General features: G+C 46.3%; 1 protein-coding gene across 1 annotated transcript in view; it reads right to left on the bottom strand.

Moving 5' to 3' along the window:
• The window catches only part of METTL24 (methyltransferase like 24), a gene marked incomplete at its 5' end in the record, with an annotated part of 78,593 nt that extends 75,213 nt beyond the window's left edge, over positions 1 to 3,380 (bottom strand). The window contains one exon of the mRNA XM_079779813.1: positions 3,075 to 3,380. Coding sequence (XP_079635939.1) covers positions 3,075 to 3,380 — 306 coding nt within the window. The remainder of the gene's footprint in view (positions 1 to 3,074) is intronic.
• Between the last annotated feature and the right edge of the window lie 9,092 nt (positions 3,381 to 12,472).

Genomic DNA, 12,472 nt, shown 5'->3' with positions numbered 1-12,472 from the left:
TCTGAAATGGATTACCAGGTCACAACATGTGCAGAGCAACTCACACATTGGGAGTGCGTTTCTGTTGTCATCTCAAATTGGGGGAAGTTCAGCATGGAAGAAGGATTGATAATGGGAAGGTTTCCAAGCAACATCCTTGAGCTGAGTGTTCAGGATGGAAAGAAAAGAGGTTATAACAACATATCACATTTGGGGAATGGCTGGGGCTGAAGACTTGGAACAGATTAGTGAAAATTAAAGCTACCATCATTGAGTGTTTACAACACACCAAACTCTCTACCAGGGGTGAGGAACAGCTGGCCCGCAGGCCATATAACGCCCACAAAATCATTTTGGCTGGCCCTGCCAAGGCATTAGGGGTGAGTTAATTAAATGTTTGATCCAACATAGCAGGCTAATTTTCAAGTTGATACTTTTGTATGGCCCAAAAATGGTATTATAAATATCCAAATGTATTATGCTAAGCGAAATAAGCCAGTCAGAGAAAGGTAAGTATCACGTGATCTCACTCATAGGTGGAATCTAATGAACAAAATACACTGATCAACAAAATAGATCTAGAGACATAGAAGCATGGAACAGACTGGTGAATATTAGAGGGGAGGGGAGGGTGGGGGAGGAGAGATTAACCAGGGAATTTATATGCATATATGCATAGCCCATGGATACAGACAATAGTGTGGTGAAGGCTTAGAAGAGGGGGTTGAGGGGAGGAGGGGGGTCAATGGGGAAAACAAATAAAGGGGACATCTGTAATACTTTCAACAATGAAGATAAATTAAATAAATAAATAAATATCCAAATGGTTCTTGGCAGAAAAAAAGTTCCCCACCCCTGCTCTATACAAATATTCCCTTTTGTTTTTTCTAACTTAATTTTAATAAAACTGAGCCGCAGGGCTCAGACTCAAATCTCTCATCTTTGTTAACCACCCTCACTCCCTAGTTCAGTGATGGGCAACCTTTTGAGCTTGGTGTGTCAAACTTCGCCAAAAAACTGAGCATAACTCAAGTAGTGTGTCACTTTGAGGAAAAAACATTATTTTGCAAATGTTTCATCCTCAGGAGCAGCAAATGTTTCCTCCTCGGCATGCGGCCGCCTTAGCGGCCACGTGTCATGAAAAATGGCTACGCGTGTCAGTGCTGACACGCGTGTCATAGGTTCGCCATCACTGGCCTAGTTGATCTCTACAGTCTCATGGCTTTAGTGACACTGTGCACTGATGGCCCCCCACATTTCTATCTTCAACCTGGACATGTCCTCCAACTACAGACTTGTATGTCCAACTGCCTGTGTGACATTTCCGCCTGGATGTCTAAAGGCTATCTCAAACTCAACATGTTTAAAACCAAATTCCTGACTTCCATCCATTCCTTCCAAAACAAAAAACTAAACAACGGCGGCAACAGAAAACCACTCCTCCCTCACCTACCTTCAGAACATACCCAGAACCGACCACTTCTCACACCTGCACTTCTACCACATCTCTGAGCCACCACCATCGCCAGCCTGGATCACTGCAGCCTCCTAAAGGTGGTGGCTATGAACTTCCTCTCCAGTGAGCCTCTGAGTCTGTGCATTCCAAACTTTCCCACCTGTAGGACAGGCTCCGGTTATAGACACTTTGAAGTAGAGACTAAGAGCGATTCTTGGACAGGTGACAACAGGAACAATGGAGGCTAAGAGCGGCTGTGACATGAAGAGTGCAGAGTGGGGTAGACGGTATCAGGGATGGGACATCTGAGAATATCCAGAGAGACGAAAGAGCCTGAGCTCGTAAGAAATATCAAGTCCTAGGTCAAAGGTTCCCTCTCAGCCTTTCTTGACTCCACAGGTAGAGGTCAAGACCGCAATGATAGCAATGGTCACATTACCGGAGGCCGGTGCTGAGCGTCTCCCCAACTAGACTTTGAACCCATTTTGTACCCCCAGCACCTGCTGCAACATCTGGGACCTGGTAAGCCCTTGGCAAAGTGTGTTGGATGCATAACATGGTACCAGGGAACTTGCATTAGGAACATGGAGAAGAAGTGGCTGCATTCTTCTGGAAGTGAGGCTTTGGAGATAGAAAAGCGTATTTGAGTTTATCCAGGAAGGTAACACGGATGGGAGTACAATGGTGGGGAAAGCGAGAGGGCAAGGCTTGAAGAGGAGGTAGAAGAAATAATAGGGGGGGGAGGGGTGTGATATGAAGAAATAGGTGAGAACCAGGAAGCTAACTGAGATCAAAGGAAGAGTTTTTCTCATTCCCCCGGAGGAGGGTGCTGAGGAAGGGGAAGGGGGATGCTTAAAGGAAAACAGAGAAAGCCAGGCTACAAAGAGGACTCGGTTGAGGTTGATGGGTCTAAGCAGCAGGCAAGCTCATGCCTGCAGTTCTCGGTCTTCTCACACCCAAGTACCCAGTAAACTACTGAGCTCCAAAAGGAGGGTGGGAGGCCAGAGGCTTCCTCATCTGAGGTTAAAACTGGGGTACTCGGTGAGGTGTGAGCCCGGAGGTGAATGAGGTAGGAAGAGCAAGCCCACGTTATTGCTTCGGTCCTCCAGGTTCGGATGAACTCCGCATTACGTGGTGCGGGAGCCCAACGTCTCGCCCCGCGCCAGCCACCCGCCGTCTGTGGTGTAATTCAAGGGCGATTCGCTGCAGAGTGGACCACCCTCACCGCGAGGAAGGTGGTGGGAAAGCAATTCACAGTGCACCCAGACCCAGTTCTGTCCAGGCCTCGCGGAGAAAACTGGGGAAAGTACAGAATATGGACAAAATCACAACTCCTTCCTTGTCAGTGCCCATCCCCTCCCCTCCCCTCCCTCAAATGTACGTGAGAAGCAGGACTCCGTCCGGGGACGCCAGCAAACAGAGGCTGAATGTGCACGGGCTCCGCTCAGCCCCGCTTCGCTGCAGAGAACGACGCCCCAGCGGGGCCGCCTCCACGAGCGCAGCGTGACGGCTTTGGGACGGTCCCTGGGGGCCGGCCGGCGAAGCCCGAGCAAAGGGCCCCGCAGCGCCGTCGAGGGGGGGGGGGGGGGCGGGGGTTGGGTCTAGGTTCGAGCCCAAGACTGCACGGTTTGCAACTGACCTTCCGGCGGGGACGCCCGCGCGGGGCGCAGCAGCCCGTCTCCAGCGTCCCGCTCCCGCCGCCCCCGCGCGGGGCCCGGCGCCCACTGCGCACGTAGGTCACCTGCCTCCTGCTGGCGCCGCGCGGGGGGCCGGGCGCGGGCGGCAGGTGCGGCGCGGGCGGCCGGGGCGGGGCGCTGCGGGCCGGGGGCGGGGGGCCGGCGCGCCGCAGCTCCGCGCAGAGCCGCAGGCCCAGCAGCAGCGCGGCGCCCAGCAGACAGCGGCTCAGCGGGCTGCAGCCCCTCCCGGGCGGCCGCTCCCTCGCCATGGCCCGGCCGACCTCGGGGCTGCGTTCGGCGGCCCTCGCGCGGCGCCCGCCGCAGGGATGTGGCCCCGCGGTCCCGAGCTGCCAACTGTGGGAACACCCCCGCCGGCCAGGGCGCGGGCTCGGACCCGCCTCCCTTCCTCGCGTCCAAGGAAACCTCGGCGTAACCTTATCCGTCCCAGCCGAGCGCCACGGCCGCTGGAAGGGCGAGGCGTGGAGAGACCTGGCGGGGTCCCGGGGTGCAGGCGGCTCGGCTGGGCAAGACCCCGAGCCCAGCCTCCCCTCGGGGTCCCTGCGGAGGCTCACTCCGGCCCGGCCTCCGGAGCCTGGCGGAGCTGAGAGCTGGGGCCAGAAAAAGAGCATTCCTAACTGGAGGGATCCTGGGCCGCAACTTCATTTTCTAGCATTAGGATGGTTGCAGACACACAGCAGGAGGGGAGGGGAGCTGGCAGGTTTGGCTGTAAGGAGCAAGTTCTGATTGTCAAGCAGCTTGTGCCATTAAGCACAGTATAAAAACGCATCGCGCTTAAGCTCAGGTTTGCCAATTCTCTCCCTCCAGAAAGAAGAGGGAGGAGGAGGAGGAGAGAACAGCACTCGCTCAGTGCAGAACAATCAAATTAGAGTTATTCCATTTCTAAATTCTGCCTGAAGCTAATCCGTGCTTTCTCTCCGTGTTATGAAATGTGTGGGGGTGAAGGAGGAGAGGGGGGGAAAAACAACTAAGATAACTGACAGCCGGGAGAGAGAACAGAAGATACTGGCATGATGTAAATCAAATTAATTTAGCTCCACACGCACACCTCCCTGCTGTCTTGCACAGATACAGAGGGACAAATTTATCTTTCAGCAAAATGCTCCCCAGCTGGCATGTTCACCACCACCTTGACCTTAATTAATCAGAGGAAAGGCTCGCAGCCTGAAGGCCAGTGTTGGCTGTTCTATTTGCAAATATTGGTAAAATTCTTCCCCCACGACCCTTTTGTGGTTTGGGTTTTAGGTTTAGGTTTGGATTTGGGTTTGTTTTCTTTCGCTGTGGCCACATTTTTTTCATACTTTACGCTTGCATTTTTCGTGTCTGTATGTAGACTACCCCTGCTGACCTATCCTCTCCCCTTAGGAGCCTACAGAAGGGGCAACAGAGACATGGAACCCCCGCTGCTACACCCCATTTGAATTTCCAGGATTTCCCATTGGGAGCCCTCCTCTCTAAAACCCCCTAGCTTAAGAAAGACTCAGTGTATTCTTTGTCACTGTACAAAGCACGTGGGCTCTTTCTTACATGTGACAGAACTCAACCCAATCTAGCTCATTCCCTGGGCACACCAGGTCCTCAGGCTCCCGAGTGTTTCATTACAGCTATTGCAGATGGCTCTGTTTTAAAGAATCCAAGCAAGTGCATTTTTCCTGATACAAACTCCAAGAGAGAACTTCACATAAACAACATGAGCCGAGATGTCAGATATGAACTGTGTGTTGGATCAAGATTCTGCCTTTCAAAAGCTGTGAGACTTTGGACAAAGTACTTAATCCTTCTGAGCCTCAGTTTTTTCATGGACAAATAGACCTATATATCTGGTATGGTTACAAAGATTGAATAAAATATTATATGTTTAGTCCACAGATGGTACTCAATAGCAATTATTTTTATTATTTATCATTAAATAAAATCCTGGCCCTAGCCGGTTTGGCTCAGTGGATAGAGCGTTGGCCTGCGGACTGAAGGGTCCCAGGTTCAATTCCGGCCAAGGGCACATGCCAGGGTTTCAGGCTCGATCCCCAGTGGGGGGCCTGCAGGAGGCAGCCAATCAATGATTCTCTCTCATCATTGATGTTTCTATCTCTCTCTCCCTCTCCCTTCCTCTCTGAAATAAAGAAAGAAATATATATTTTTAAAAAAAAAAATCATGGATGTCATCATGAAAACCAAAATGTAAGCATTGATCCCAAGGTAGGTAAATATAAGAAAGCATACAGAGATTTGTACTCCTGGAATTAGGAATACCCAACAATGCAAGAAACAGCCACGAACGAAGCTTCAGGATCCCACAAGTGCACTCTATTAGTTGTAGAATTGTGAGATGCCATTTAAGACACGATTTATATTGTGCCTGATAAACCTAGATCGCCAATGTCTGATGTAGACTTTGATAGAAGTTTTATTTATGTGACTAACTAAAGATGTAATCTTTTGAAGATTATGATACCACTAATTTATGCCCTCTGCTCATCTGTTGAATTACTCTGCAGAGGGGAAAAAGGAGGAGTATCCTATATTATTAAAATGGGAATATTTAATAAGACTGGACTTGGGGGTGGAGAGGGCAGACACATAGAACATTGTAGCTCTTGAAGAGAATTGGGGAAATGACCTCATATTTTCCCTTATCTCATGTCTCTGGTTCTCTAATAATGTTTCCATTATAAAATCTAAATAAAATGCAAAGTTTAAATGTCCCTTTTTTTATCTTTTGCAACTGTTTTAAAGAATCCAAGCAAGTGCATGTGTTTATGTCTCCATGTGTTTATTACTAATTAAAAGGAACTGTTTATATGTTTATAGCACCATTAACTTTCTAGGAAGAAATCTCCCATTTTTAACTTCCACACAATATTTCCCTGTGTCATGGATGATAATGAATAATGAAATGGGTCAGTTGATAAGCTGGGGAGGCAAATCCATTCACTGTCGTGGCTGAAAAGCAATCTTTCATTCATGACCTTTGTTTTTCTCATAGAGTTGAACTTGTCTTGGTTGTTTCTGGATATGTTTCAAAAATGCAGATAATCATTAACCACTGAGTCTTACAGTGGTTCATTCAACGTGCATGCAGGTCAGTAAACCACAAAAACAGCTTTCATTAGATCACAAATTACATCCTCCTTGAGGTTTGAGCCAACAAAATGAGTAAAACAGAACATTTTTTACTGCTAATCTCCTAGACCTCGTGCATTTCCAATTTGCACACATGCTGTAGTGCAGTGTTCTCAAACTGGGTTAATTTTGCCTCTCAGGAACATTTGGCCAATTTCTGAAGACATTTCTGGTTGTTACAACAGGAGGTGGTGGGGGGAGGATGCTACTGACATCTAAGGGATAGAGAAGAGGGATGCTGCCAAACCTCCTCCAATGCAAGGCATAGTTTTCCACAAAGAACTATCCAGCCCAAAATGCCCATAGAGCTGAAGTTGAGAAACCCTGATGTCGCATAACATAGATGTTAATGTGGCAACTTTTAATTACAGACTGTCCAGAGAGAAAACAGGCTGACAGTCAAGGATCCTCACCTCACAATGTAGTTATTTCTGTTTCACAATGTGAAGTACCTAGCCTGAATTAAAGTAATCAATTTAGGAAGGAATAGAGCTAGAATTTCTGGCATCAATATCTTCCTCCACCCCACCTACCCCATCATCTTTTCTCCATGTAATGCATGTTCATTGTGGAAAATATACACAAGCAAAAGAAGACATCAATAGTCATTCAGATAGAATGATTCAGAGATAGCTACCCTCTCAGACTTTTGTCTATGCATATATATTGTTTACAAAATGAGATATACATATTTCTTTATAATTGTTATAATAACAATGTTATTATATAATTTACATATTAAATAATATGATGTCTGGAATTTGCTTAAAAACAATCCAGTGGGGAGATGGGAGATAACTCAGGGTATAAATGAAACTAGAATAGCTGAGTTTATTATTATTACTGCATAAGTTTCAGGTGTACAATGTTATAATTTGACATCTGTATATTCTACATCATGCTCACCACCAAAAGTCTAGCTGCCATCCATTACCATGCAATTGACCCTCTTTACCCATTTTGCCCTCCCTACACCCTCTTCCCCTCTGGTAACCACCAATCCGTTGTCTGCCTCTGTGAGTTTGTTTTTGTTTTGTTTGTTCATGTGGGATTTTTTAAAAAATCATACGACATTTGTCTTTCTCTGTCTGATTTATTTTGCTTAGCATAATACTCTCAAAGTTCATCCATATGGTCACAAATGTCAAGATTTCATCTTTTTATAGCTAAGTAGAATTACATTGTGTATATGTACCATATCTTCTTTATCCATTCATCTGTTGATGGACACTTAGGTTGTTTCCATATCTTGGCTATTATAAATAATGCTGCAATGGACATAGAGGTGTATATATCTTTTTAAATTAGTGTTTTCATATTCTTTAGATAAATACCCAGAAGTGGGATTACTGGATCACATATTAGTTCTATTCTTAATTTTTTAATCTCCATACTGTTTTCCATATTGACTATACCAATTAACGCTCCCACCAACAGTATATGATGGTTCCCTTTTCTCTGCATCTTCTCAAATACTAGTTATTTCTTGTATTTTTTTAAAAATATATTTTATTGATTTTTTACAGAGAGGAAGGGAGAGGGATAGAGAGCTGGAAACATCAATGAGAGAGAAACATCAACCAGCTGCCTCCTGCACACCCCCTACTGGGGATGTGCCCGCAACCAATGTATGTGCCCTTGACCGGAATCGAACCTGGGACCTTTCAGTCCGCAGACCAACGCTCTATCCACTGAGCCAAACCAGTTTCGGCTACTTCTTGTATTTTTTATGACACCCATCTAACAGGTGTGAAATGATATCTCATGGTGGTTTTGATTTGCATTTCCCTAATAATGAATGATGTTGAACACCTTTTCATGTGCCTTCTATAACATATTTTTAACAGCTACATGTACCATGATTTAACCAATCTGCAACTGTTAATCAGTTAGATCATTTCCAAGTTTTAGTGTTATAAACAATGCTGTGATGGACATCTTTTTAGCTGAACCTGATAGATCAGATGTGGACTCTGTGAGAGAAAGAAAGAAGTCCAGGATGATACCAAGGTTTTTCCAGAGTATTGCAAGAATAAAGTTGCCATTAACTGAGAAGGAAAAGACCCAAGTAAGAATAATTCGGGGTGGAAAATTAAGAGTTTGATTTTGGTGGTCATATTAAGTTTGGGAAGCCATCCAAGCTTGGGAAGACATCCCAAGTGGAGATGTCAAGTAGGTAGTTGGATTGAAAAGACGGACTGGAATTTAGGAGAGCAGTGAAGGCTGGAAATATACATTTGAATCATCAGCATGAGTGAGGGAGGAGAAAAATATTTGAAGATTTAGCTCTGGGTCCACCAATATAAAGTCAGGAAGATGAGGAGGATCCAACAAAGGGTACTTAGGCAGTAAAGTAAGAGAATCTGCTGTCCCAGAAACCAAGTAAGTGAAGTATTTCTTGAAGGAAGACACTGAGAGGTCTAATAAAGTGTGGGCTGGAAACTGCCCATGAGATTTGGTGACATGATGCCTTGTTTATTCTCTCTCCTTACTAGAATGTAAAATCCATGAGGTCAGGACTTTGTCTGCTTCGATTATTAACCCCAGTTCCTAGAATAGTATCTGGCATGTAGTATGTACTCAATAAATAACTGTTGAATTAAAAACTGAAGAATGAATCAAATCCATGTGCATTCATAATTATTTCATTATGTTAAATTTTTAAAAGAGTAGAATCACTAAGTTAAAGCAAAATTGTAGGTCTTCCAATGTGAAGTGCTATTATCAATTTTTCAATCAATCAAAAAAAAAAAGGCTGTATTGATTCCATTTAAAGCTCATCAAATATTCCTTTGTTATAAATGGGAAACCTCACAGGATAGCTTGAGCCAGCCTCTGGCAGACAGATAAACTGAGCGGTTTCTTTTTAGTTTCCTCCTACTCCTATTACTACACTTGAACCCACACTTAAACTCCCTTCAAGTGCCAATCCCAAGCCGAAGCCCAGACGGGATTTGTGTTCACTCTACTGTCAATTAGTTACCTCCTCCCCGCCTTGAGGATGTAGCTAAATATTGAGATACTAGCTCCACATGATTTGAGGCCCCATCAGCAATATCCCTATTAAAGGAAGAACTCACCAAAATGAAAACTTTCATGGCCTAGAACAAAGTTTTATGAGAATGACAGACACGGGAACCGCTCCTTGCGGCTGGGAGCCCTGCCTAAAATCACACCACTGCCTGGTCCACAACCTAATAAAGCTGCCTCTGGGCCAGTCTTGTGGAAAATGCCTGGGGAATTGCTTCATGCCCTGGCCAGCTTGGGAAAGAGAGCTTGAGCCTTTCCTGCCTCCTTTGAATCCCTAACTCTGAGTTCTTCCATTCTTGGTGTTTATGTCTCTCCAGCATTTGTGGACTTGCTTTATCCTTCCTCTGCACAGACCGTTTCTCAAGCATAGGGAAGGGGTCTGGCTCACTTCCGGACCCCCTGCAATGCCTTACACGGATGGGCCTCAATCATGACTCTGCAATTGTTGACCAACAACAGGTATCAAACCCCACCCTGCTGAAAAAGAATCACACCCCAATCTGTGATGGCTCACAAGTAAGATCTCCAACCTGGTACCTTTTTCCCCTCAAGGAACAGGGAATGCTTCGCGGGAGCCATTAGAAAAGAAGAACGACGGGGAAAGATGTGGGTGTCAGGGGAGCAGCCGTGGCGGCTGCTGATAGCTCTTAGGTAAACCCTGGGCCCACACAGGAAGTTCATAAAAGATGCCTATCACAGACACTTTCTCCAATTCTGAAAACTCATCGGAGGCCTTGTTAGATAGGTTTATGTACAGACATTAACTCCCACGACGAGAAATTCCTGGGTTTTACGACACTAGAGCAGTTTAGGTTGAGAATGATCAAAACAACACTGCTCGGTTCATAGGACCACCTATGGTGCGCTGCCCCGCCCTCACCCTCGGCTCATCTTGTCATTATGACACATGCCAGAAAGGGTCTCCCAGCTACAGATCGCTTTGAAGTCAAAGACATTCCTGGTGGAAATTTTCCCAAAGTCAAGGGCTTAAAAACCCTTTTAAGGTCAGAAAAGATCACCAGGGAACTGACAGGATTAAGTGAAGCACAGCATGCCCAAAGGCAAAAATCTCAGGGCGCTGTCATTTCAGCTTAGCTTGTGAATATATTAAAAGTCCTGAGGTCAAAAGCCGTTTTCTTTTCTCATCACATCACTGCTCCAGCCCTAGGGAAAGCATAAGAAGGACATTATTTTCAGATCATAATCAGGGGCTCTCAAACTTAAGTGTGCATGAGAACCCCCCGGGGGGGGTATGTAAATGGGGGTTCAGGAGCCCCACCTCCAGAGCTCCAGTCAGAGGTGAGTCCCCAGAATCGGTATTTTAATAAGCTTCAGGTGGCCCAGGGTCCAACTTTTAGAAGCCTCGGCATAGAGGTGCCCCAGTCATCGTGATGGTTGGCGTTGGGGATGACAGAAAGTAGGAAGCAGTTATTACAAGGTGTCCGTGTATCCATGGGTGCAAATGTTCTCTCTCAACCTTCTAGGTATAGTTACTAACAAAGCTTTAGGCATTAACAAGAGGCCCTCTTATTCAAAATTTCAGGAGCCCCCTTGGCACCTGATGGGAAAGTAAAAGGACTACAAAGAGGACAGCTTCCTTCCTTCCTTTCTCCCTCCCAATGCCTGCCTTCCTTCCTTCCTTCCTTCCTTCCTTCCTTCCTTCCTTCCTTCTTTCCTTCCTTCCTTCCTTCCTTCCTTCCTTCCTTCCTTCTTTCCTTCCTTCCTTCCTTCCTTCCTTCCTTCCTTCCTTCCTTCCTTCCTTCTTTCCTTCCTTCCTTCCTTCCTTCCTTCCTTCCTTCCTTCCTTCCTTCCTGCCTTCCTTCCTGCCTTTCTTCCTTCCTTCTTCTATTTGCTCTGAGAACTTCCCAGAGCTCTTGAATGAAAGGGAAAGGAGTTGGGGATACCCTCAAGTATACGGTAAGGCCAGAGGTGCTCCGTGCTTATTCTAAGTAAGACCATAGCACTTTGAAATCTGCAACCCTCTCTCTGGGACACAATGTCCTTCCACTCACTATAGGACCCCAGAGAGTTAAAGAGACACGGGCCTGGGAAGAGAGATTAAGGAAGCAAAGCCAGAAGGTCAGGTGGAGCAGAAGACCCGAGTCTCAGCTCGGCTTCCCTTAAACCACTCACTAGCCGTGTGGCCTTGCACAAGTTCCCTTACCTCTCTGTGCCTCAGTTTCCTCACATAGAACGTAGAGATAGTAACAACTTTCTCATAGGGCTGTCGGGGTCTTGGAATGAGTTGATGTGTTTCAAGCGCTTGGTGTCGTTCTTTCTGGCCCGTAGTCAGTGCTGTCATGTGTGATGAGTTATTATCATTGTTCACATAGCAAAGGACAATGGTTTGACTTGTGCCCTAGTTTATATTCCTCTCACCTCCCCGTTGAATTCTCCGTTTGGGGCTTGGGCTTACTGGGTCTCCACGCGAATGACATAGGAGGGGAAATGGAAACCACGTGTCCACTTCGGAGTTACCCCTGAGCCCCTGGTCTTTCTCCTTTAGAATCATCAGGAGCCAGGGCCTATCTTACTGAGGTTTCCATTCTTTCTGGGAAAGCACACTGATCCCATTTAACTAGCAGGTCTTTTTCTTCTCCCTTTGATCCACAGTATTCGGAGCCATGTCCTTTCTTCCCTGTAGTTCTGATTTCTATGGTTCTGGGTGCCATTTAGGCACACCACTTTCCTCCCTTTTACCTTTCTCGTTGTTTGCTGTGCTCACTTTTACCTTTTCTCTTTAAAGCAAGCTCTTCATACTGTGCTGGTTCCATCACCTCTGGTTCCTTTCACCCTCCCCTTAGAACAGCCACAGCCCGGATCACCTGACTATGACTTTGCACCATCCCTGTTAGATGCAAAGCCAATTGCGGAGCCCTCATCCCCCACACCTCCTTCAGGAATGTTCACCGTGCAGAAGGCTGCTGAGAATTTCCAGAGAACTGCCCCCTCACCTCCCTCCTCAGTGACTTAGAGGGTTGCTCAGAGAGAGCGAGAAACAAATGCTGTCTTGAAAGAAGGCTGTCGTTGCTAGGAGAGAAGCAGGAGAAATAGTTCTCTGTCACAAAGGGCGGCCAGGAGAAAGCGGCTCTAGGCCAGACGACATAGCAGAGTGGGGACGGGTTTTGGTGTCTGGCTAATGTTGCAGTGTGTAGCTGCCATTAGGTGCTTTAACCGAAAAGGATGAGATCAC

This window comes from Cnephaeus nilssonii, assembly GCF_951640355.1.
Source record: "Cnephaeus nilssonii genome assembly, chromosome: 9".
NCBI classification, from domain to species: domain Eukaryota; kingdom Metazoa; phylum Chordata; class Mammalia; order Chiroptera; family Vespertilionidae; genus Cnephaeus; species Cnephaeus nilssonii.
Note: the sequence above shows the minus strand (reverse complement) of the source record. Positions and strands in the feature narration are given on the sequence as shown.